At 39.5% G+C, this 27,321-nt stretch overlaps 1 protein-coding gene across 3 annotated transcripts in view; it reads right to left on the bottom strand.

Moving 5' to 3' along the window:
* fhit (fragile histidine triad diadenosine triphosphatase) overlaps positions 1-27,321 on the bottom strand; it is a 225,723-nt gene that overhangs the window by 19,637 nt on the left and 178,765 nt on the right. For 2 of the 3 annotated variants that reach the window (XM_055010876.1, XM_055010877.1), the window contains exons 4-5: positions 18,769-18,971; positions 5,954-5,983 (exon numbers count right to left, since the gene is read on the bottom strand). In XM_055010876.1, coding sequence (XP_054866851.1) covers positions 5,954-5,983; positions 18,769-18,971 — 233 coding nt within the window. The remainder of the gene's footprint in view (positions 1-5,953; positions 5,984-18,768; positions 18,972-27,321) is intronic. The other variant, XM_023276681.3, reaches the window with a different exon arrangement.

Here is a 27,321-nt window from a genome sequence, read left to right as displayed (position 1 = left end):
TCTCTCTGGAGGACGGCAGGAGGAAAAGCAGGCTGCTCCATCGGCTCAGTCTCAAACCATGTCTCAGACTGGAGACAATGACAAGAAATGATCCCCTGTTCACTGCTGTGTGAAGCCGGTCTTTATAGTAGGTGGTGTTGGGATGTTCTAAAGGTGTGCGGCTCTCGCAGCTGCACTTAATTCGCTGATTAGCAGCTGCAGAGAGCCTCACAAACTGGCAGTGGAGCGGATGGCCAGAAGGGGGCGGGGCTAAACCAGGCCTGTGACACCTTTTATATATGCCTTCTAAAGGTAAGAACGCAAAAAAAAAGGTTTAAATATAGTGGAGAAAGAAGCACATAGAAAAGATTTCTCTTTTTTGAGTTGCATGCTGTATTAAAAAGATTTTTGCTGTCTTTATGGATTTCTTGGATAAGGAGAGTGAGGAGGATTCTCTGATGCTTTTGGGGAGTGAGCTCCAGAAGGTGAGAGCAGCATTGGAGCTAGCTTTGTATCTCCAGGTTCGGTATGTGATCTGGATGGGGGGTTAGAAGGCTAGCATCAGCAGAGCGGAGGGTGTGGATAGGAGTTTGCCAGTGGAGTTCAGTCAAGTAGAGGTGATCCAGGTTGTGGACAGCTTCGCAGGTGATGAGAAGGATTCTGAAGTGGATCTGTTTCAGGATGGACGAGCCAGTAGAGGTTCTGAAGGATGAGGGTAATGTGATCAGAGGTGAAAGAATAACAGGAAGAAGTGCACTTATTGACTGTGAAGGACTGGGAACTGTTGTCCAGGGGGAGGAGTTTGTTTACTGGGGTGAATAGTACTTTGGGGTTACCATAGCCAGACTGAAATAGTTGAATGTAGTAAGTCAATTGGGCAAAAGAGAGGGAATCTTTGTATTGCTGCAGGTGGTCCTTGCAAAGTTGTGAATGAACTGTGAGACCTGTTTTATTGCGGAATCTTTCTAATTGGCAGTGTGAAAATGGTTGCAGGTTGGAAAGTTGACGTGCTGAATGATGTTGAAGCAGTTGAGTATTTCCATGAATTTGGTAGTTGTGGAGTCCGTAGAGTCCATGAGGATACTAAAATCAAATTGAATTGGTGGGTCCTGTGGGTTACAGGGTGGTGCCTACCTACATCAGGCTTATCCTGGCACATCCCACAGATGCTCAAGAAGATTTGGATCTGTGGAGTGTGGAACCCAGGTGAACAGCTTAGCTCTGGTGTGTTCTCCTTTTTTATCTACATTTCTTATGACTTGTGTCAGGTAAAGCCTCTCAAAAATGTTTTTTTTTTCTCTGAAATTTAAATGAGCCATGCTCCCACTGTAATTTAATTATTCAGCTAGTATTTGTTCTCATACTGAAAAACAAACATTGGTGAATGTCTGTGCTAATTTAAAGCATAGGTGGTTTAAACTGGCACTTGAGGCCTTAAGTAGTGTTTTCCAATGTATGAAATGCAAATCTTTCCATTGTTGTGAGATCTTTCAAAATAAGTTTTATTATTATTATTATTATTATTATTATTATTATTATTATTATTATTATTATTATTATTATTATTATTATTATTGTTATTAACAATAATAATAATGTGTCTAATGTAAACTAGACCCATGCTAACTCTTTTTTTTTTTTTTTACATTATTTATACACCTGATTAAGTTGTTTGTGGGTTTTCCTTTCAGATTTCTGTACCATTTGTCCACATTAAATTTTGATAAAATTATATGTGAAATTTAATATTTTCTTGCTGGAGTCATCCTTACAGCACACTTTTAGCCAGATTAAACCACTGAGTGAATGCATCTGACAAAAATCACAATATAATGTACCAAAATGGCCAGAAGTGCCAGAGAAAAATGCAGGTTTGACCTCACCCTCAAACCCCTACCTGCAAAAGTGGCTGTAATTTGATTATCAATTTTCCAAAAAAATTGGCTGAACTGACATTCCTATATCTGGGATCACTCACATTGTGTTTGCCCAGTATTCAGCTATGGCTGGAGAAAGGTGATGAAAAATTAGACATGCATGTAAATGTCATGCAGAGGTGAAACAATAAAATATGCCTTTAGTGCTCAGTCTTGCTCATTCTATTAACCATTTTGAATGAGTAATGACTGTTGTTCTTGAAATTGCTAACTGAATGTACACAATTCTATAATTTTAACATTTAAATTTAAATATCTAAAAACATAACTTGTTAGTTAAATACATTTTATCCAACTTAAATAATCATTTATATGATATTCAAAGATTTCATTGAGCTTGTACAACTTTTTATTATTGTGATAGTAGTAGTAGAGCATATTGTAGTCATATGTTTTGGTAGGAATTAAAGCATGGATTATTCCTTCCTACATGTTAATTTGCCATAAAATGGATACTGATTCACTTAAAATCGATCCTTGCTTCATTCAAGAAGGAATGATAGGAGACGGGCCATTGTTCATTGCTGTTCTTTTCTGATGATGTTGTTGATGTTATGTAGTTTTCGTTGAAGGGTTCGTGAGGTTTGTGTCTGTGTGTATGTATCATCAAGGGCATAATAACCTAATTGAGGGTCTTTTCTTAATTTTTCACAGTAACGGTGTGATAAAGTGTGGAGGCAGGCCAAATTTGTGTTTGTAAATGCTTTAAACAAGCTAGCATGTTTGGAGGTGTCTACATATTTAGTATGCATTTTCTATTTAATGAGGTCATTTACATAATGTCTGCATTATTAAATTTGCCTACTTTGAGGAAAACATCTGAAGCAGAAATAAAAATTCATCACAGTGGTAGAGCTATTTATCAGAGAGGCTTTCTAAATGAGTTTTGAGTAAAAGGGCTGTGTGTGTCTGTGTGTGTGTGTGTGTGTGTGTGTGTGTGTGTGTGTGTGAGACAGAGAGAGAGAGAGAGAGAGAGAGAGAGATGCTGAGAAAGTGCTATTGATGTTATAAGACATGACGGTGGTTTGACAGCAGTTTGCATGTGTGTTTGTGACGGTTATATGCCCACATATGCAGCAAAGGGGTTACAATGCTGGTCTGGGTCTATTCATGATTCCATCCTTAAAACAGTATTACTCACTTTTACAACCTGTTCTGGTTTTGACAAGTATAATAGTGTATGTTTATCACGACACATGCTGCTTGAAAAACTGCTGCTTGTGATACTTTCCTCCTGCTAATTTAATTTGACTGCATCAGAGTTGGCTGAGGGGCTAGGGATGGATGGTGGCCCTACACTGTAAAATGTAATTTTGCCTGTTTGTCATCTTAGCGTGTTATTCTATAATTCTGTAAATGTTAACATTACTGAATTTGCAACAATGACTCAAATCTACTAGTTGACAACTCCTCATAGAAAAGTCATTTCCACCTGAATTAGTAATGTATGTCAATTTGACTTTTGATGCAGTCAAGTGTGTGCGTTGATTAAAAACTCTTGCATCATCGTGTATTTGTGACCATTGTCCAAGTGCATTATGGGAAACTGGTGGGTGACTTCGAGCAGTTTTCTTTGAAAGCCTCCTTCTGTGGGCATCACACACACCTGCAGATGGAAACACTTGTTTGGAATTTTTTATTTCAGAGGTGAGAAGTTGATTTCTGTCATTTCACTCTCAGGAACATGCTGAATTTAATGTCCCAATAAGTAATCCTTATTTAAAGCTTACATAAAATAAGGTGACTGTCCTGATACTAAGTTAAGCTTATTTGTATCAGAACAAATTAGACAAACATTTTTATTAAGGTGGCAAATTGTATATAATTTTATAGTCATATGGCGGAGTTACATTTGATTTGCTCATCATCATATACACATGTAAGCCAAGAAATTCCCCTGGTGCTTTTATCTTCAGTTGTACAAAACTGAGAATGGTTTGTCACAGTGTGTAACTGTTACACTGCTAAGAGGTTTTCACACAGAACACAGTAAGTGCTGCGCTCGCCGCAGGTTTCAGCATACAGCTCATGGGAAGTCGCAGAACAGCGAGCAAAATAGGCAGAGTTTCCAAACTTCCAGGGAGGCGATGTCACCATCTTCTCAAGCTGGAAGCTTGTTGCAAAGACTTCAACAGCAAATGTGTACTTGTCCCTTGCTAAGCAGCAAACGTTAGCACTAGCCTTGTGAGAATGAAAACTTTCCTCCTTGACTCTCAATGCAACCGAAAAGTTGTGCCATATAATTCAGGGGATTCAGATCCAAACAGCACTGGCTTTTTCTTCACTTTGCCCTTTTAGCCCCGCGGTCATGCATGATGTGGCAAGCTGGCAGTCTCAAAGACCTGCAACCTGCAGTTTTCTGGGTGCAGCAGTGTACCGTTGTTCTGCAGCACAACTGATTGAAATGAATGGGTTTTAGTGCGCGGCAGCACCAGTACTGCATCCAGCATGAAAGCCACTTGATGTGGTAGCTGTTCTGGTTCAGGGTACCACCATGACATTTAACACATTACTCAGTGCCAGCTTCTACTTCCTGACTCTCCAGGAGAGGTGAACCTTAACTGACTGTACCAGTCTACTGCCCTGCTTTGCTGTGTCCTTGTCAAGCTTTTATTTTTATGCCTCTGTACAAGTCAGCGACCCTGGATCCAGCAAAACAGCCCCAGACCATCACGCTTCCTCCTCCATGTTTGACAGTTAATGTTCCACACTGAGGAACCATCCTTTCGCCTACTCCATAGTGTACAAAAATCCTGCGTGATGAACCAAAGATTTCAAAGTTTGATTTTACAGTCCATAACACATTCTTCCAGTCTTCAGTAGTTCATCAGTGGTGTTTCATGGTCCAGGCTAGCCTCTTTTTCTTATTTAGATGTTAGCAATGGCTTTTTGCTGCAACTCCACCTGTCAAACCTGCCTCAAAGTCTTCTCTTCACAGTTGAAACTGAGACTTCTTACTACAACCACTATTAAGCTGTGCTTGAAGCTGTTGTCCTGTGAGCTCCTATCACCAAGCTGCTGACTCTCAGAAACTTGTCTTCTGATTCTGTTGTGGCTTTGGGTCTTCCAAACTTCTTCCTGTCAGATTTTCCCCCAGTTTCTGAGAGCTTGAATAAAACTGGACTCACCGACACCTTGACTTTCTTCACAATTTCTCTTTAGGAAAGACCTACATTTTTAAGTGTTATGATGGTCTGTCTCTCTTCTATTGTTCATTGCCTTTTCCTCGCCATTTTTTATAGCAACACACTACTTTCTGCAGTACAATACTGTTCAAATAATGCTCTCAAGGGTATGGTGCCATGGTGTGTTCCACCACTACTTTTTAAGATTGTGTCTGTCATCAAAATAAAGGCAGGCATACAAATATTGGGAAAAAAAAAAAGATTTGAATCTCAGTATTGAAAGGTGTACTGATATTTGCAGTGCTGAAGTGCTACTTGTTCATTTGTATTTTTAGTTTAAAAAATTCAAGCTGTTGTCAGTTTGACAGAGCAAAGAGCAAAAACCTTGCTCTTCAATTTAGAAGTGATGCAATTGCTGCAGGAATGTACAATTTGATTTATTAAGTAAGTGATATTGTGCAGGGGTGTACTCATGTTTGCAGCATATTGCATGTGATGTCACTATTTCCAAGGCCAGAATTCTTCATATTAGTGAGAAGAGTACAGACATGCACCAGCACAGGCACTTGTGTGATCAGAAGTTTGCTACAAAATGAATGGAATGTGTTTACACCAAAATAGCAGAAGCTGAGCTGATACAGTTACTGTGACTGGTAATAATTATGTCCCCTTACTTTAACCTATATGGTCCCCAGTCAGTCTCTAGTGACCCTTCAGTTAGCCGCATGAATCATTGCACACAGCCTCAAACCAAACCAAAGATGATTTAAACCCTTTAGAATATATCTATAAATAATTCAGGCAGTCCAAGAGTTTAGGACTGCAAATGAAATATAATAATTATTCAATAGTGTATAACTATCGCAGAGGCCTCATGACATATTTAAAGGCAATAAATGATTAAATTCTCACCTTCACGGTTTGTCCAGCTTCAGGGCCATCCTAGTGGGAACAGAAAGAGGTAATTAGAAAAGCGCTGGTAATTCAAATATATTTACATTAATAATTCAAAGAATAATTTTAATTTCAGATGACTTATAGCATCCCCAAATCCAAGCCAACTGCTTTCTTTTATTGCATTTTTTATTCTGACATTTATTTCTTAATGATAATTTTAATGGCATTTTTCTTCCAGCAAAGAAGAATTTTTATATTTATCTGAGTTTACAAAAACTATACAGTATGTTTTGCACACATTATTTTTTCAACTATAATTACTATGTTTAGATACATTAATTAAATAGGGGATGAGAGGGCTATATCATTTGATGGGCTGTACATTAACTATACATAACTGAAACTAATCATGAACTGTTTATTAACTAACACAAGGTCTGATCTGTGCTGACAACCCTCTGAAAGCGGCAATGTTGAAAAAGACCAGCTGACAACAATAAAACTTTTGTATAAGTGCACTCTGCTGAGTAACAGTATCAAATATAATGATAGTATTGTAAGGTTACCCCTAAGGGAGGAGAAAATGTTAATGATAAATTAGCATATGTGTAATTGGATCGGTCTTTTTTAATAACTGCATGGTCAGCTTGATAGTTTACCTGTCAGGGCTCCTGCATCTGCCCCCCACCTGACCTCCTTTTACCTCCCTCTTCCCCTCATTCTTTTATTCCCCCTCTTTCAGTGCTCCCTCTCTTCCCCTCACCACTCTGCACTCTCCTGTCTCCGCTGCTGTCCTACAGCTGGTACTAATCTGCAATTAAATCATCAGGAACTCCAGACAGCTGTGGATCAGCACGCCTGGCTCATCAACCACTCCATAAAGATCGGTTCATCACTCCATTCCATGCCAGATCATAAACTCAGCTCAAGCTGTCGGTTGGGTCCTTTTTCAAGTTCATCTTTCATGTTTTGAAACCCATTTTTAACTCCTGTTTGCTCTGCCTGCAGTTCTGCTGACCATACTGTCCTGTTCTGCTCCATCTGCATGCCAGGAACCTGGACCCCCTCCTCCTGATAGAGGACCTGGACCCCTGACTATTCTGTCTGACCAGGCCGCTTGCTGGTTACCTGGACCTCCTCCCTGAATAGGATGGCTTCATCCCTGGCTCTCTCCTCTGGCCACCGCGGCGTACCGCAACACATCCTGCAGTGTCGGTTTGTGCTCTCTGGACTACCAGTCACCCAAAGCCTGCCTGCCCCCTCACTTCCTGTACCAAGTCTAGCCTTAGTTGGATTATTCGCTCCCCAGTTCTGTTTTATTTAGTTCTGGTTATTTTTGTAATAAAACCTATTTATTTGGAGTCCAACCCCCCTCTGCCTGCTCTGTGCGCTCTCACTTTGGGTTCAGCCCCCCCACTCCATACTCTGACATTATCTTGACCTTGAGCTTACATTGTTGAAGATAAATGTAATGAAGCGTCCCATGATTCACTGATAAGTGAGTGTGATAATGCCAATTTGACCCCTTTATACACTCAAATGTGAACTGAGTAGCTTGATAATCACTAGTGTCCACAGTTCAGTTGATGGAAAAAAAGTGTATGGTACTTTAGGCTGTGCCCTCACAAAGAGAGAACATGAATAAGAAATCAATACTTTTTCTTTCTGTTTTGTTATTTTGTGTATCTATACGCTAAACTGGAGTTTCCCGTCTCTAATACAGTGTTTGTATTGTGAAGTAGAAAAACTGAGGTGATGTATGATTGCTTCTCAGCTGTTTATCTTTACAAATAAACAAGCATATGTGACATCAACTGAAGAGTCAACCATCTGTCTGAGGTTCTGGGATCTTACAGTAATGCAAAAAAGAACACCCTTGTGCAATATCACTTAAATGTCAAAATGATTCCAAATTGTATCACCTCTCAATAATTGCATTATTTCTCAGACGAAAAGTAAAGTATTTTCTCTTAACAATCAAAAATAAATACTTTAGAATGACTATATTGAAAATACTGTACATGCCCCAAAGTAGAGACTTGGCCTGATGACGTAGGCATTGTTATTAAAGAACCTGTGACAACCAGAACTTTATCAATTAGGGGCCCATGGCTTATGCTTATCTCTGTCTGCATCACTATTCCATGTTTAAATATGCCAGAGGAACTGAAAAATATGTTTCACAAAGATGGAAATAGATGCAAGAAAATGGGTGACCAATGAGGTCACGGACAGTGCACTGCTTGCATAATTAACCCTTTGATGCACAACATTGATCAAAAGTGACCCGTATTCAATGGAAAATGTCTCTTCACCCATGCTGTGCATCAAAAGGTTAAGCTCTGAGTGTCTGTGAGAGGTCAGCCTGTGTGGATGACAACATATCACTTGGTCAAATATATTTTGGGCATTTTAAAGTGAGATTTAGATCAACACAACCCCTTCAGAAGAGAAGAGCTGTAAACAAAATGTCTCCAAAGAATGGCAGAACATCTCTCTCAATTTGTGCAATATTGGTATCCTCCAAGCCAAGAGGGATTAGATCTGACACCGTCACTTCACAGCTAGAAGATCCTCGGTTTCTGTCCTGTCCTGTGCCTGGAATTTTTCTGTGGAGTATGCATGTTCTCCCTGTGCAACATTGGTTTTCACCCACAGTCCAAAAGCATGCTGAGGTTAATTGGTGATTCTAAATTGTGCACAGGTGTGAATGTGAGTGTGCTTGTTTGTCTCTATGTGTAGACCTGTGATAGACTGGTGACCTGTCCAGGTGTCTCCTGCCTTCACCCTCAGTCAGCTGGGATAGACTCCAGCCCCCCATGACCCTAATGAGGATTAAACGGTGTATAAATAATGGTAGGATGGGTAACAGCAAACAGCCTATGTCTCAATTTACAAGTTATACAGTTACTGTGAAGGGCAACACATACGTCATTGGAGATATAATTGCACAGGGTTGTACTCACTATTGTTGTACAATGTATCTTGAATATCAGTATGACTGACTTCTCATGATACTACTGACAGATACATTTTTGTGAAGTTATGATTACCAGGTATGTTCATTAACTAATTTATTTTGCTTTACACACAAAACATTTGCAAATTTCTTTGAACATTATTTTAATTGTCATGCTCTCCACCTCTGCATAGTTGGCAGCTCTCCTTCCTTTCGCCTTTCCTTCGTGTGTGTGTGTGTGTGTGTGTGTGTGTGTGTGTGTGTGTGTGTGTGCGTGTGTGTGTGTGTGTTGGGTAATAAGCTGAGCCAGGGAGTGGCTCACCTTCAGCTAATCACCTTCACATGCCATAAAGACGGGATCCTCCCACATTTTGATGCTGGACCGTTGGTAAGGCAACAGTCAGCACAGGCCAAATCATGCTGCTCAGTTGTTTGCTCTGGTTTAATCTTTTACTCTGCTCGGTGTTCCATTCTGCTTCTTGCATTGAATTTCCCCTTCTGTTGCACATACCACCAGTCTGGACTTTAACTCATCTTTGGAGCTTTGTCTCTGGACCTACAACAGGCATCCAGGCCCAAACTCCCCCACGTCACGCATCTATTCCTCCTCTGCCCACAGACCTCCCTGACCACTCTCCCTAATTCTACCTGCCAGCTTAGTAGAGTAGCTCGTTTCACTCCTCATTTTCTTGTTCATTGTAGCTTTGATCAGTTTAGTAATTAGTGCTCTGAGTACTGTCATTCGCATTGCGTACTTTGTCACGCATTCAGTTCCTGACAATCTGCTACGTAAATTGTTTGTTAACAACCCTGTCACTGTTTGTGCCTTGTACTACTTGGTCACTAATCCCTCCTGATAGGTGTATATTTGTTCTCTGGATTTAATCAGCTGTGGTTTTCGATGTACAACTTTATGTAGCTTCGTTCTCTTAAGTCCATGGTGCGTTAGCACTTGCGGGTCGTGTGTCTGGTTTTACCTCATGGTTAGAATTTCTCCCTCAGCTCCCCACAGAGGTCGCTAGTGTTCCACGTCAGTATCTTTCCCCTTAGCTCCAGTCTTAGTCTTCTGTCAGTTATCCCCTTCCACATTCATCCTTCCCCAGTCTTCATTCCCTGCATATTCATTCTGTGTTGATCCTTCGTGGAGAAACTCCTTTTTACATTTATCTGGTCTGTGTTTACTGTTTCAGCTTGGGTCTCTGATTTCCCATGTCAACTGACTGCATCTGTCAATTCTGAACTGACATTGCCTCCTTGTAAATACAAATGTGTCTCATTTGCTAAGAAATTGAGACTTTAAAAAAATAAAAAATAAAATAAAATAAAAGCAGTTAACAATAGAGCTGCTCACTAAGCTCTGTTGCCAGGTATGGACTCTTATTTTGAAATTAAACTCGACCATACATATGGTTCTGTCAATATATGTGTGTGAGAAAGAGATAAAAAGAAGTACTTTTGTTTGGTCCTTTGAACATCATGTTTTGTTTTGACAGCCTTGTAGCGGACTAAGAGAACATTATTATTATTATTATTATTATTATTATTATTATTATTATTATTATTATTATTATTATTATTAATTAATTTATTTTATTATTATATTACTATTAGAACATTCCAAAGCAACACAAAGAGAATCCAGAAACCCTTTGTCAGCTACAAACTTGGTAGGAAACCATTTCAGGACACAGCTAACCTAAAAATTTCACCCAAATGGAACATCTGTATATTGGATGTTTACTTTAGAATGACACCCAGAATTTTCTTAACAGCAATGAACCGAACAGCTTTGAATCATGAAAATGAAGGAAATTCAACATCACTGGACTGATGATCCCAAATCTGCACTCAGTCTATATTCCAGGTCATCAGATCAGTATCAAAAAAGAACACATCACATCTGAAGTGTTTGTGTAGAAGCACACACACCCACCTGCTCACTTTTACAGCCATAAAGAGAGTTTTCACCCAAGCATACGTAATTCTTAAATCTCTTTTCTTATTATTGAATGCATATGCCTGTGTTCTTAGTTATGTTAGAGATTTACTTTAATATATCTTGAAATTCTGTAAAATAAATAAATACATTTTAAAAATGTAAAAAATATCAAAACATGGCCTTAGAGGAAAAACACTCAAAGTCTTGTGACCTGTGAAAACTTTCAATAAAGTTTCTACGGTAAAATATGCCACAGGGTTCCAAAGATGAGTGGTTTTTGGCAGCTGTAAGGACGACTTGTCATTCAGTGGGGACTTTTAACACTGTTTTCTGTAACGAATTTTCTAAAAGCCGTATGACAAATTGCTCATAAAAGTCACATCACAGCATTCCCTATTGAGCCGCATGTCTTTATGTATTCTTTTTATGGGTTTCTCACAACTGTGGAACAAGTTAAGTGCCAAAAAAATCGTGTTGTAGGAGTCTATAAGAATAAGCCCAAGGAATAGTAAGAGTGCTTTAATACTTGGGCGTTGGCACACTTAATTAGAAGAGATCTTTGAGATGAACCCACCCAGATAATAGGTACTCTATGCTAAGTCCTCCTCAGTTCAACAGTGTGTTTTCAGTACCTAACAGCAGACAAGCTACTGAATATACCATAGCATGTTTTGTCAGCAGTCAACACTGACTTGAAAAGAGATTGATTGCATTTATGTACCAGTGTTTAAAACTTCAATCTTTTTCTAAAATATATATGCAGTACCATTCTAAAGTTTGGAGTCACTTAGAAATGTCCTTATTTTTGAAAAAAAAAAAAATACTGTTTTTTCAATGAAGATAACATTAAATTAATCAGAAATCTAGTGTAGACATTGTTAATGTGTTAAATGACTATTCTAGCTGGAAATGGCTGATTTTTAATGGAATATCTCCATAGGGGTACAGAGGAACATTTCCAGCAACCATCACTCCTGTGTTCTAATGCTACATTGTGTTAGCTAATGGTTGAAAGGCTAATTGATGATTAGAAAACCGTGTGCAATTGTGTAAGCAAATGAATAAAAGTGTGAGTTTTCATGGAAAACATGACCCCAAACTTATGAACGACAGTGTATATCGAGTAGCTAAAAACCAATGTCTAAAATCTTTTTACAAATTTTGTTCAATTAGAATGGAATTTTTCCCACACTGTGAAAAAATGTATCCAATAAATGTAATCCAGACTGGTCAGAGAGGACTTATTGTTTCTGATGCAAATTTGTAGGATATATCTGTTTTTTTGCAGAAGACACAGTTGCAACATTTTTTTTTCACTTATCCAGTTGTGTACACTGAAAAAGAAATACTAAATCAAGACTCACAAAAGTAGTAGTATTAATGTAATGGACCTTTTTCTCAACTGAAATCATAGTGAGAAATAAGTTCTTTAACAACAGGATTTGAGAAAATATTTTGAGAAGATGAAGTTGGAGCTCTCACAATGAAGCAACATTTTCAGAATTGTCTGCCTTAATGTGGAAATTCCATCGACAAGTCTATATACACTACCGTTCAAAAGTTTGGAGTCACTTAGAAATGTCCTTGTTTTGTAAATTCATCAGAAATACAGTCTAGACACTGTTAATGTGGTAAATGACTATACTAGCTGGAAACGGCTGATTTTTAATGGAATATCTCCATAGGGGTACAGAGGAACATTTCCAGCAACCATCACTCCTGTGTTCTAATGGTACACTGTGTTAGCTAATCATGTCAAAAGGCTAACTGATGACAAGAAAACCCTTGTGCAATTATGTTGGCACATGAATAAAAATGTGAGTTTTCATGGAAAACATGAAATTGTCTGGGTGACCCCAAATTTTTGAACAGTAGTGTATAATTCTATAGATTATCCACAAAACCTACATCTGAAAGCAACATGATTCTCAAATAAAGAGCTACAAGAGTACTTTAAAAACTCAAATGTCTGAGATAAATAAAGAAGAGGAAAGATTTGAGCTGGCGTGTTGTTGCCACCTGTGCTGTGTAGATGGCCACATTGTCCTGATGCAACAGCTTGTCAAGTATATAGTTATGACCCAAAATGGGAGCTATGCCCATTGTTTCCGGGTCAGGCCGAGAACTTTTTGAAGTACCCTTATACATTTATATGTGAAAAATTATTTAAAATGTGGATAAAAATATATGTTCTAACCTTTACAAAATTGTTGATAACCCTTGTTATATTGTTAGACTGACACATTAGGGGCGATCACAATTACTGAGATTACACTTTGTTACTCATTAGCAGAGGCTAACTAAAATTTGTGCAGCTGTGACACATCACACATCATTTTGGCGAATGAACAAAGACATAAAATGAGATGAGATCCACTGTTATTCAGTGATGAAGGAAAAGTACATCATTTCTGTCGACATCTGCAAATCTTTTTCTTTCACCACAAATCCTCTCGTGAGGTTGACGTTTCGTATATTATTTTTTGTCACAGGAGTGACGTGCTGAAGAGAAATGTTGCCCCCTCCTGCAGAGAGTTCTCCTAATGTGGCGGCTGTAACCTGCAAGCTGTCACAACTAATCTCCTATCATCACTTCTCATCACCTTCACAGTCGAAGAAAATGATCCCTAGGTAAAGATTGCTCTATGCTGCTTTTTCCCTTCTCCTAACCTGTGAAACAATTTTCTCTGACAGGAAAGCAGATTGAGCTAGAGGCTATTTTGATATTAGCATATATATCACCAGCCATCCAAGATGACCGCCTACCTGGGTGTCAAAGTCAGCTCTCTATTTAGCTTCCATCAGATGACAGCATCACTGATCCACATTAAAAACACCAACATGCTTCATTCTGCTTTGCTGCCAAAACTTTAAAGCCATTTTGTCTTTTAGTAAGTTCTAAAACTTACTAAATGGTTCTTGTCAATCGTAACAAGGTGCCACTTCCTGTTTTCCTGCCTGTAGCTGACTGTGTGCTAGTGTTGGAGCTGTTCACCGCTCTTTCTCTGTTATTATTAAATATTATTAAATTATGCCTACTAGCATTAAAAACTGCCTGTATGATCAACTGAATTACTACACAGGCTTCCAAAGCACTTGTGTACAAAACTCCTGCATTGATCTTAATATAACTTGATGCTCCTGATGCACTAACGTAGCAGCTAACAAGCTAGACATAATTTCTATCTCTCCCTCTCCCTTTCTCTCCTGCTCGGTGTGTCCTATGTTTAGTTACTCGCCCGCCTGCTTTAACGATAATGGTTCATGAAATAAATGTGGATTGTTCATAGCTCTGGAGGCAAGGCTCTGCAAATTAAAGGCACAGCACCGTACTGTGATAAACAACCCGGTTGCTATAGCAGCTAGCCATCCCCCTGTAGCCGGTACAGAGCAACCTAGCATAGCTCTGTTAGCCAATCCCCAGCAGTTCCTGAGCAGACTGGATGACTGTCTGTAGGAAGCATTATCCCAAACAGAAGCCCATGGTTCATCACCCATCCCCGTTAAAGTTCAAATCCTTTTTCCCCACTCAGCAACACACCTGCTGAGAAAAAGATTCTGGAAATTGGCAGCTCTGTAGTCATAAACCTGAAATTAGAGACACCAGTGACCACAGTTAAATGCATTCCTGGGGGGAGAGTGGATGACGTTGAACCCTATTTTTAACTGCTGGTGAAGGATAAACGTAAATATGAGATTGGAATTCATGTCGGTGGTAATGACATCCGGTTAAGGCAATCGAGGTCGCTAAAATTAATGTGGAATTGGAGTGAAAATTTGCTAAAACAATGTCAGACTCCATAGTTTTCTCTGCACTCCTGTCCAATTTGATCAAAGATGACATACGTACAGCCACATTTCATCATTCAACCACCGGTTGTTGAGGTGCTGTAAAGAAAACAATGTGGGCCTAATAGATAACTGGAAAAGATTCTGAATAAAATCTGGTTTCTTAGGAGAGACGGCATACATCCTATTTTGGATGGTGCGGCTCTCTTATCTAGGAATATGGAAAACTTTATTCGAAACCCAAAACCCTGACAGTTCAGAAGTGAGACCAGGAAGCAGAATTGCAGTTTTATGTTTCTCTGCTGCTTCCCTTCTGTCTGCACCCCTACCACCCAGATTATATATCTCTAAAATGAACAATAGAAGGGCTGTTCAAAACAACCTTATCCAAATTAATACGATTTCATCTGAACTGAAAAACAGGACAAATAAATGTGGGTTATTAAATATTAGATCTCTGCCAGCTAAATCTCTTTTAGTAAATGATCTGATAACTGATTATCATATTGACTTGATGTGTCCGACTGAAACCTGGCTGCAGCATGAAGAATATGTCTAAATAAATCAACCCCCCAGTCATATTAATTTTCATATACTCAGAGGGAGAGGAGTGGCAGCAATCTTCTGCTCAAAGTTAACAATCAACCACAGACCAAAACTTAGCTATAATTTGTTTGAAAGCTTTAGTCTGAGTCTCACACACATGAACTGCAAAACAGAAAAACCAGGTAATAGAATAGAATAGAATAGAATAGAATAGAATAGAATAGAATAGAATAGAATAGAATAGAATAGAATAACCACTTTCTTGTCAAACAGAACATACACTAGCTGGTGCACATTAGGAATGAAATTTTGACGAAAAAGCTCACCATCGGACCGGTAAAAAAACAAAGCAAAAATTATTTGAAATAAAACAATTTTAATATATACAGTAGCTGCTGTGTATCCCACACTTGCCCCTTACTCTGAGTTTCTACATGAATTCTCAGTTTGTCAGTCCCTGTCTGTCCCCGTTCCTGCTTTCTTCTCTTCTTCTTCTCCTTTTCTTCCTCTCTTTCTCCCTCCTTCTCTCCTCCCTCTCCTTCTCGTTTCTCTCTTCCTCTCTCTTTCTCGCTCCCTCATTTCTTCCTGTTGGTTTCTTGATCTCCCTCCTGGTATCTCCCCTCTCTTTGTTACGCCCCTGGCTGCTCAGCAATCCCAGTGCTGTGGTTCATCACACATTGGCTCCACATAAAGCCCAGCTCGTCTCGCCAATCTCTGTCAGCTTGTAGTGTCAGCTACAACATGTACTGAGTAGACTCTGGCTTTTGGTTTGGTCACTTGTCTCAGCTGTAGTTTAGCTCTGGTTTCCTCTGTCTTAATCTCCTGCCAGACCGACCAGTCTGTTGCCTGCTTGCCCGCCTCCTTGTCTGCCCGTGAGCCGTGGTCACCCGCTCTATTCTCCCATTCCCCCTGGAACTCTGCCCACCATATGGGCTTTGCCTCATTGCCCGCAGTGGCCATCCTCAGCCTGCTCCAGTGCGCCTTTTCCCAGACTCCGATACCCGATTTTGCTTCCAGCTAACTCTTGTTCTGTGCTCCTTTTCCAGCCTGGACTCTCACCTGCTCAAGCCACTCTCAGCCATCTTCTGCTCCACTCCACACCACCGCCTACCTCTGCACCTGCCGATGACTTCCCCCGTTTCTCACTTGGTTCCCTGTCAGCTAAGTCCCCAATCCAGGGCCAGGGTGGTAGTTCATTTGAATATTGTTAGATACGGGTTATTGTATTTGCTTCCGTGTACTTGGTTTCGTCATGGAGTGTTACACCACTTGGTTCGGCTCTTGTTTTGTTTCGTATTCCTTGCTTAGTACTGTTTGTGGTTGTATCGCTTTGCTAGGATATTCCTAGGGTTGTTTAGTCACTTTGTTTAGCAGAGCACCTCAGGCCCTTATTTGTATGTAGCGTAGATTTTCTGCCGTAGTATTCCCTTGTAGTATTTCTTGTATAGTGAAGCTCTCCTGCCTATGTGGTGCCTTCCGTGGGTTAGCCACTTCATTCCTGTGAAATCTGAATTAGTGTAATTTTTCCGCCTGCCCGTTAGAGGGTTTAGTTCTCCTGTTCACTCTAGTTTGTATTCTGTGCGTCACTTCCGTTTGTAGTCCTTTGTTTAGATTTGTAGTCCACTTTGTTATTTCTTCTTATATTGTAAATAAAAACCTTAAACTGTTCCTCAGGTGTGTCGTTTCTCATTCCGTGCACCTGAGCCTCCTTGAGAATCATAACACTTGTTCTTTGTTTTGTATTTAATTTGTTTTCATTGTTGATGAAAAGTTACTATTTATAATGTGACACAGTAGTAGTTGCTGTGGGAGCAGAGTACAGTAAGAAAAGTAACCAGAAGCTGATTACTGTAGAACAATCTCTTCAGAGAATAAAGACTGGAGAAAATTCCATCAAGTTGTCTTCTTTGATGCCCTAACCACACTACTGTCTGTTACATTAGGACCAATATTATTTACTTTCTACATGGTCCCCTTAGGTGATATTATTCGGAAACACTGGATACATTCCCATTGTTATGCAGATGACACCCAGTTATATTTGTCTATGAAGCCAAATGAAACCAGTCAAACTCCAGGCATGTCTGAAGGAGATAAAGGCCTGGATGATCTGTTACTTTTATATTCAGACAACACTGAGGTTATTGTATTTGGCTTTAAACACCTCAGAAACACACCATCTAAACAGATAGTTACTGTAGATGGCATTGCCTTAGCCTCCAGTTCTACTGTTGAAAACCTTGGAGTTATTTTTGATCAGGATATGTCATTCAACATGCATATAAAACAAGTTTGTAGGACGGACTTCTTTCACATATGCAATATTATTAAAATCCTATCTCAGAGTGATGCTGAGAAACTAGTCCATGCATTTATAACATCTAGACTGGACTATTATAATTACTTGTTATTGGGATGTCCCAATAATTCTCTTAACAATCTGCAGCTGATACAAAATGCCAGAGTTCTGATAGGAACCAGCAGAAGAGATCACATTTCTCACATATGAGGTTCTCTTCATTGGCGCCAGGTAGAATCCACGATAGAAGATAAAGTCCTGTTCTAAACTAAAACTCTTAATGACCAAGCTCCATCTTATCTTAAAGACTTTATTGTACAATATAATCCTATAATCAGAGCACTTCGTTCTCAGAGTGCAGGTTTACTTGTGGTTTATAAAATTTCCAGAAGCAGAATGGAAAGCAGAGCCCTCAGTTATCAGCATCCTCTTTTGTGGAATCAGCTCCCAGTTTAGGGAGCACCTGCTCTACTTTTAAGGTTAGACTTAAAAATTTTCTATTTGATAAAGCTTATAATTAGGGCGGCTGAGGATCACCTGGACTGTACCCGAGTTATGCAGCTATGGGCTTTGACACCAAGTTCATTAGGTTGAGACAAACATTCACTACACATGATATTATGGTTTGCTGTAGTTGTGAACTGATAGGTCAGTTAAGTAACTCAATGGCCAAGCCAACAACTTGCTACTATATTTCCTGTTGATGAATAATTTTGTAATGGTATCATTTTCATTAGATTTGATGTGCGACAGTAATTCTGCTTAGAATTGTATATGCACCCATTTTATGACAGAAGCCAGGATTAGCTTGCTTGTAAACTTGAACTAACATGTTTAACTAACATCATTTGATCATTTTTCATTGTGGAAAGACTACTGGCATTAGGTCACCAACAGATTATTATTTCATTTTATATGATGTGTCTTTTCTTTTTTTCTATGTGTGCTGTACTGTGCTGGAAAAAAAAATACAGGTGGTAAGTCATCTAAAAGACATACTTTTTTGCCCATGATTGAGCTTATGACTGACAGCTTCAATGAGCTACCATTGTCAGCACACACTGATCAGCTCTTTCCTCCTCTGTGTCTGCCAGTAAGTATTATATGTGCACATGTTAAAATAGCCCTCTCTCTTTTAGCCAATACAATGCCAGCATACCTAAGTAGGTTATCTTGGAGACAGTCTTTGGGAAGGAACATCGGACTTTTCTCATTTGACTTCATTCCAAATATAATGCTATGACTGGATGGAATTATTGCCATTGTGTTTTTGAACAGTCATTGAGTCAGAATTTTACCTGGATTGCAATGGTGAGTGAGGTAGCGTTGAAGTGTTTCTCCACCAGTTTGGCGACTCTCTGAGTGGTGCTGAATAAATCTGCCAGCTCATCGGACTGAAGATCCCGAAATCGCTCCACTGGTCTTAGAGGGCACACCAACACATCTGAATAAGCTCTGTTAAGGAATTGTGGGCTGCAGACATATTCAAATATTTGTAATCCTGAAACAGAAAAGTTAGATAGCTTACTCATCTCTTACAAAATATCTTAATGAGCCCAAAAATTATGACTGTAACCCTAATGCTGTTGCATCTTCACATGCCACCAAGATAACTGTAGTATGTCTAGACATGGACTATACCAGACCTCTGAGCATTTCCTGTAGTATCTGGTACCAAGATGAGAGCAACAGGTCCTTTACATTTTGGAAATTGAAAGACTTGTCCCAGCACATCCCTCGACATCAAAGAATTAAATGATGTAACAACTGCAGGGTTCCAGACTGCAACCAAAATGGTCTCATATGTAACTTTTTGTGAGAGTGTGCAAGTTTAAATTTTAAGTGGTCACATTTGTGTGAGTGAATGATGATCATTTAATTGTTTTGTCATCGCTTTAACCAGGACAGGCAGCTACTGTGTTAGCCACAGAGGTGGAAAGTGTAACTCCTATTTCATCTGTGGTTCTGTCAGTCTTTTCCTGCCCGATGTGCAAAAGAAGTTTTTGGGCTGTTGTAAATTCCTCAACCAAAATTGAGAAAGGAGAAGGCAGAGAGGGAGAAGTTCAAGTCTGACATACCTGATGATCAGAGTGCAGGTGCAGACAGGAAGATACTGGACTGGTGAGCTAGCCAATTACAATGGTTAGCGCAGTAGCAGGGTTGCAAAATTAATTATTACTCACAATCGTGAATTCCAACTCTAACCACTGTCTGAAAACGATCAACTGCGGCCTTTACATTTAAAACTGTGCTCGTCTCATAAAAGGCGTAGCGCACTTCCACATTGTCAGATCCTCAGTACAAGACTCAGGAGATCATCTGCATCTGAAGGATAACGGACATTCATTTACTGACAGCAATGTACACATTTTTGACAAAGACAGATGGTTTGAGCGATGAATAAAGGAAACATCTATGTCAAATTGGAACAGCCATCTTCAAAGAGAGGAGGGTGCCTGCAACAATTATCAAGCACCTATGACACAGTGATGAGGTCTCTCCCCAGAAAGTTTTGCCATCGTTAACATCTTGAGTCACTCCTGACATGGCAGATTCATACCATTTGTTGTGTCAACTGGTAGCTCCATCACCACGATTGCTGTTATTGTTGGTGGACTACCTGATTGCACAACAATTCACACCTTGAGGCATGTGAGGCCTTGGTCGTTAATGGTCCATTAGTCATGTTAGCTCGAGTGACAATAAATTCTGTAACTATCCATTAGTCAGAACTAAAGAAATCTCTTGGATGAAGGTGACACATCTTCAAGAACCTACAAGAGAAGTGTGGTTACTCTGTACTAGGTCATTATGACCTTAGTTGACTGAGAATCTACACAAACGCTGACATAAGTTTGGGAACATTGTTAATTTAAGTTATGGTAGCTAATGCAATGCAGGGTTATGCATACCACATATATTTGACACCACCATCAGCAAAGAAGTCTAGATTTCCAGATTTTCAAATTTCTGCTGTACAAAAAACCACATCCTCTGATTTATGTTTTTTTCTTTTTCTTTTTGAAAATATGCAGAATTTCCATTTTTATGATATAACATTTTAATCTAGAGAGATCTTTGCCAGCCAGGTGCTGAATAATTAAGTCACCTCTGGCCTTGAAGCTTCCAACATCACCATAGAGGTTGGTTTACAGCAGAATGACAAATATTATTTGAAAATCTTTAACATTTCTTCAGCAGTTGATGCTTTTTTCCCCCCACAGAAACAAAATGAAGCTTAGTGCTTATGTACCATATAAAATTTGCTGTGTGGGACTGACACAGTAAAAGTGTGACAATAGCAAGGCTATAGCTCTGAAGAGTGACAAATTGTACACTTACCCCAATCCATGACAGTATGTGTTGATGTACAATTATTCATCTGCAATTACTTCAATTTCCTCTTATGGAACTGTGCAAACCTAATTACAAAGATATATAGAGTCAAGTGGGGAAAAGACCCATCTCCTAGCACCAGATAGAAAGTGTGGATTTAGTGTAGCTACAAAACTCAGTTCCAAAAAAAGTTGGGATGTTGTGTAAAACATCAGTACAACAGAAAGTGATCAATGTTCATTAATGTTTTACTTAACTTTTTTGAGCTTTGTAAATATATGCTTATACTGAATTTGATGCCAGTAACACCTTCCAAAAAAGTCAGGATATAGGAAACAAAAGACTGGGAAAGTTGAGGAATGCTCACCTGGAACATTCCAAGTTAATCGGAAACAGGGATTGGGTATAAAAGGAGCATCCTGAAATAGTCATCAGCAAGGATGGGGCAAAATTCAAAATTTGAATTTTTGAACAATTGCATGAGCAAATAATCCAACAGTTCAAGAACAACATTTCTTGGCACAAAATTGCAAAGAACTGAGGGATTTCACCATCTAGAATCCATAATATCATTCAAAGATTCAGAGAATCCAGACAGATTCCTGGAGGCAGCAGGCAAGGCCAAAAATCAACCCATGACCTTCAATCCCTCGTCATTATTTTGTAATGGCTGTTACTACATTGACTTGCCAACACGGAGTTCATTGGCGTCGCTGCATCTATAACTGCAAATGTGCTGTGGTCTGACGAGTCCAAATATCAAAATGTTTTTGGAAATCATGGACATTGTGTCCTCCGGGCCAATGAGGAACAGGACCATCCAGATTGCTTTCAGTGCAAGCTTCAAAAGCCAGCATCTGTGATGGTACCAGGTTGTGTAAGTCTCCATGGTATGCGGAACGTGTAGATCTGAGAAGGCACCATTAATACTGGGTTTTGGAAGCTGTCATCTAAGTATTTCAGGGATGTCCCTACTTTTTTCAGCAAGACAATGCCAAGCCAAATTTTGCACCTGTTAAAACACCAAGAGTGCAAGTACTAGAATGGCCTGCCTGCAGTCCAGATATGTGTGGCACTGTATGAATGCAGAATACAATAACAGAGATATAAAGCTTTACAGCGTAAAAAGAAGAGAATTTTACATACAAGAATTTAGTGAATATTGCTGTTAAATGTTCAAGTCAGGCGTTTTTCATCTATGTTGTGATACGAAATTGACGTTATCTTTTTTAAGATAAATCATAACCATCATCTTATAATCTTTCACAAACAGTTCAACATTTTGAAAATTTTTCTGGTTTACTCTCCTCTTTTATTTCCACTGTACTCACAGAGTTATGAAAGTACACATTGTTTTTGAAATCACCAAACAAAAAATAGTTTCAATTAGTACAACACAGCTGCATAATTTTAAATCTAAATAGTTCTGAATCATTTCAAACCTAAACTCTGACAAGAACTACTCTTAGACTAAATGCCACCTGTTAGCAAAACCTAGTCCTAGTGAATAATATTCATATTTGCATGTAAAGTGTACTGAAGTAAAGAATAATACTTGAGAGCAAACACAAATCAACAGATTCTGTTTTCATATTATGTGGCAAATAAAAACAACAGAGAAGACAGAACTTCATTTCAGATTCAATTAGATTTCTTCCACAGATCGAGGCATGCAAGGTTGTGCTAAAATGTTAACTTTGTGAAAATAAAATATCAAGACAGTAACCAAAAAAAAAGAAAAAAAGAGAGAAATTGGAGTTCATTCCCCCTCATGAAACATCATCCTGTTGAGAAAAGATGATTACATCTTAGCATTTCATGCCACAGTGGCCTCGTCTGGGAACCATTTATCTCAAGAGTCACAAACAGTGGCACCAATGATGGGCTAGGTCTTTTCTCTCTCTATCTCTCTGTATGTGTTTGTGATTGTGCATGCACGTGTACGTGCACGTGTGTGTGTGTCAAGCCAAAGTGGAATGAAATCAGATATCACATGAGCTGATTTCTTTCTTTCCTCTGTGCTCCTATGGTGATGGTGCTTGCCCACATGATAGATGAGGCCAGCTGAGGCTGGAAAATGCAGGCAGAGCTTATAATAATAACACTAATGGATTAGATTTATATAGCACTTTTCTATTAAGGCATACTCAAAGCACGTACAATGGATCCATTATTCATTCACTCACACATTCTCACTCTGGTGGTGGTAAACTACATTTGCAGCCACAGCTGCCCTGGGGCAGACCGATGGAAGCGTGGCTGATAATCCCCAACATTCATACACCAGTGTGAGTAGCAGCACTGGAGGCCAGGTGGGTAAAGTGTCTTGCCCAAGCACACAACAGCACATGACTAGGACAGAGTGGGAACCGAACCGCCGACCCTTCGATCATTGGACGACCCGCTCTACCATCTGAGCCACAGCCGCCCAGCTTGTTTATTTTGTATTGCTGGATAAATAATGTCTCTCAACAAATGGATTAACTTACGTTATCCATGACTGCATGGCCTTTTCATGTGTGTGCAGAGAGTACAGGCCTCGATTGCATTTACCAAAACATAAATTAATACAGAGGACAGATTTTTCACATCTAATTCAAATGTTTACTTAAAAACATTTGAAAGCCTATTCCTAAAGCTAAGTTGTTCTTCATAAAATTTTCAAAATTTCATACTAATCTTTCACGATGCCATAATTTAAGTGTTCAACTGTTCAGTTCAATTCAATTCAATTGAATTCATATAGCGCCATTTACAAATTGTCTCAAGACACTTTACAGAACCCATATGCCTGAACCCCCAGAGCAAGCCAAAGGAGACAGTGGCAAGGAAAACACCCTTTTAACAGGGAAAAAAACCTCAAGCAGAACCCGACTCTAATGTGGGGGGACCCATCTGCTGCTGGCTGGGTGGGTTGAGAGGGACAGAAGAAGTAGAGGTAGAGAGGTAGAGAGGTGGGGAGGGGGGGGCAAGGACCATAAAATGCACAATTTGATACATTTGTTACACCACTGGATTATTTGACTTATTTGTTTTTAACTTTTTGATTTGAAAATAAATACAATGCAATATAAGACAAAATAATAGACATAAAAATAAAACTAAAATCAAAGTTTACTGATGGGAAATCCAGGAAATCCTTGGATTTGTTATTATTTTTTATTACTCATTTTGTTATTATAAAACACTTTGGTGCAACAGCTGTTGATTTAAATATGCTATATAAATAATGGTGACCTGGCTTGACTTGACTAATGTTCGATGTTGTAGTCTTTAAAAACAACCAGTGCTGATGGATTATTACAAGATGTGTCTCAGATAGTTAAATACATCTTGTGATGCACTTGGACATGTCCTCAGTGATAAGGCCCAGGCTTATCAGCTATTTTGGGTCTTCAGGCACCCTCACCCAAGCGACCTTACTAGGCAATTTACATAATGTCTGCACTATTAAACTTGTATTCCATAAAGAGACCTTTGATGCAGAAAAAAAAAACCAACACACCACAGCGGGAGAGCAATTATCAGTTTTACAATCTTGAGTCAATCGCTGAGTAAGTAAGGTCATCACTTCATTATGGGAAGTGCTATGAGATGACAGATGTTGTGAATAGGTGCTATATGAATAAAACTGAACTGGACCAAAATTGAACTGAAGTTTTTTATCCATGAGCAGGTGAGTGGGGGAAGGCCACAGTCAGACAGTTTAATAACTAGAATGTCCAGGATGATCGTACTGAAAGTCGAGCTGTAGTCAATGAACAGCATGGTGGGGGTGGGGGCTGTTAATATCTTTTATGAGTGTATTTAATATTTAAATTAATGTATATGCTTGCATTTTACCGTATCAGAGGTTAGAAAATTGTATTGACATACTCATTAAAAACCATGGATATCTCACAAAAAGCTGCCACTTGTGCATGTCTATCATACAGGAATAGTTACTAGGAACAGTATCCTTTACAAAAATGCATATGAGAATTTGCCTCCCAAAGTGGTACCGATGACCCAATTTTACCTACTTGGCACATTGACTAGTTGGAGGATGTACTGGAACAAATCTGATCCAAGGTGTCTCTAACTCGCAACTCACAGGAGTTAAACAATCTTGCATCTATCTATGCACTAAAAACAGAACTTACAAAACTTCCTGCACTGGCACTGTCCAGAACACTGGCTCGAAACATAAATCACTACTGTAGAATTATCCAATATAGACAGATACTTCCAGAGACACTGGATCTTAAGTTCATGGCATCTCTGGCCTTAGTCCCAACAGGATCCCAGAGTGGGAAGGTCAACTCTGGGATCCTGTTCATCACAGACATACACACACACACACACACACAAACACAAACACACACGCAAACAAACAACACCACCCTTTCTCCAAATGCAGCAGGTCTTTAACATGCCAGGCGTGTTTGATTTCACTCATACAACCACTGTGTGAGTATGAATGGGGAGCTTTCCATAGGTCTGTGCCGGGGCCAATCTCACCCTCAGCTGAACAGTCCCCCCCTCCCAGAGGTTTTGAAGGATGAGATTGAAGAGCCTGAGCATTTCCATATAGTGAGAAAACCATCTGCTCATATCCCATTATTATCTGTCACAACAGTTATTTGACTGGTTTCATCTGATTCACTCGCGGGGTCGTGGTGCATGTAATAAGAACAAGGCATCGCAGATTGGTTTTACATTGCAAATGCAATCATTTCTTTGAGGGAAAACATCTGTCCCTGTACACTCTGTCACCCTTCCCTCCCCCTAACACACCTACGCACACACTAAACCCATTCTTGATGCCACATTGTTGGTTTTGCAATGCAATGACTTCACCTGAGGATGACATACCTCAACCAGTGACCCAGCTTTTTCCCTCCATGTTATCTGTATTAGAGCAATTTCTAACTGCACACTAATTGTAGTATGCTGTGATCTGTGGGCTGTTAATGCCAGACAATTACCAAATGAAATAGACTTCACAAGGCCCAAGTGCAGAATTGAATTGCTCCAAGTGGAAGTGTATGACACAAGGAACAAACTGATGCACATCTAGGTCACGCCGTGTGATTTGGTATCCGTACATAATGTACACATGAGTAACACATGCCTGTTCTCAGCCCAAGGTCATTTTGTTTGTGGGTACATCTAAATTAAATGGCCACATTCTATGTTGCAATGATTTCTGATCATCACTAACTATAAACAAATACTGAATTTATTTTTTAAAATGCTGTATTTCTGACAATGCCATATGGGGGAATTAACAGCCTTGGTGGAGTACTTCGCTCTCTGAGTGCCTTTTCAGTTGTCATAGTGACAAGGTATATCCCATAATGCCCTCTGCATGCCAACATAGAACTGCCCATAATCTGAGTGACCACCTCCGCTGGTTGCTACAATAGTAACCAGTAAGAGACTCTACCTGGTGGTACAACCATGTAATACAGCTAATACATAATACATTTTTTTTTTACATCCTTGTCCTTTGTCTTCTGCCTTATTGGTTAATATATTTCAAATTTGGTAAATCATTAATGGCAATTAATTGGTTTGTGAAGGAAAAATTACTCACTTTCTCATGACTGAGGTGGCCCATCAGCTGTTAGTTAATGACATCCCTAATGCTGGTGTGTCTGCCAACTGCAGTCACCCTAAAATCAAGTGTAGGTACCAATTCACCCCTCATTACTCTACAAGATGTCACCCTTGACCCGTGATTCTCCTAAGTTAAGGATGCAGACCTGTTGATGCACTCTCTGTCCCTAATACGGCCCTGAGACAGACAGACAATAACATAGGAGTGGAAGACAACTGTAAGGGAAACAAGGTTATATTGCAGTATTCTTGGCCAGATGGAGCCTGAGTTAACAGTCCTGTCTTCATGTAACATAAACATGACATGCCTTCTAAACAGTATAAGTACCCAAGGCCAGAGAGACTCCTTAGAACTGATGCTGCCAGTGCTCACATCACTGTGTTGCTCGCTGTATCATTTCTCCTGATATCAGTAAACCTTACTCTCAACATAAGTCATCTGAGTCTCCAGTGTCTCTGAGTTTGCTTCCTGATTCCTCTTTCGACATTGCAGAATTCTCTAACAGATAATCATTAAAATCCTGAATTAGATTTTTTTTAAATCAGTCATCAATTCATCAATTTGATTGATTTATTCTTGTTTATCCTATCATGGCCTGGACAGGTCACCAGTCTATCACACAGACATGGAGAACATGCAAACTCCACAGACATGACCCAGCCAACCAGAAGATTGAAACCCAGGACTTTCTAGCTGTAAAGCTGACCTAAATCACTCACACCATTTCCCCACTCCCCCATTACCATTGATAACACCACCCTATCTCCTTCTGCTCACATCCGCAACCTCGGTGTGATATTTGACAGCAACCTCACTTTTGAACCCCACATTAATCAGATCACCAAAACTGCCTATTTCCATCTCCGCAACATCGCCCGTCTCCGCCCCTTCCTCTCCTTCTCAGCCGCTGAAA

Source organism: Amphiprion ocellaris, chromosome 5 (assembly GCF_022539595.1).
Source record: "Amphiprion ocellaris isolate individual 3 ecotype Okinawa chromosome 5, ASM2253959v1, whole genome shotgun sequence".
Lineage (NCBI taxonomy): Eukaryota > Metazoa > Chordata > Actinopteri > Pomacentridae > Amphiprion > Amphiprion ocellaris.
The sequence above is the reverse complement of the archived record's forward strand: the minus strand, read 5'-3'. Positions and strand labels throughout refer to the sequence as shown.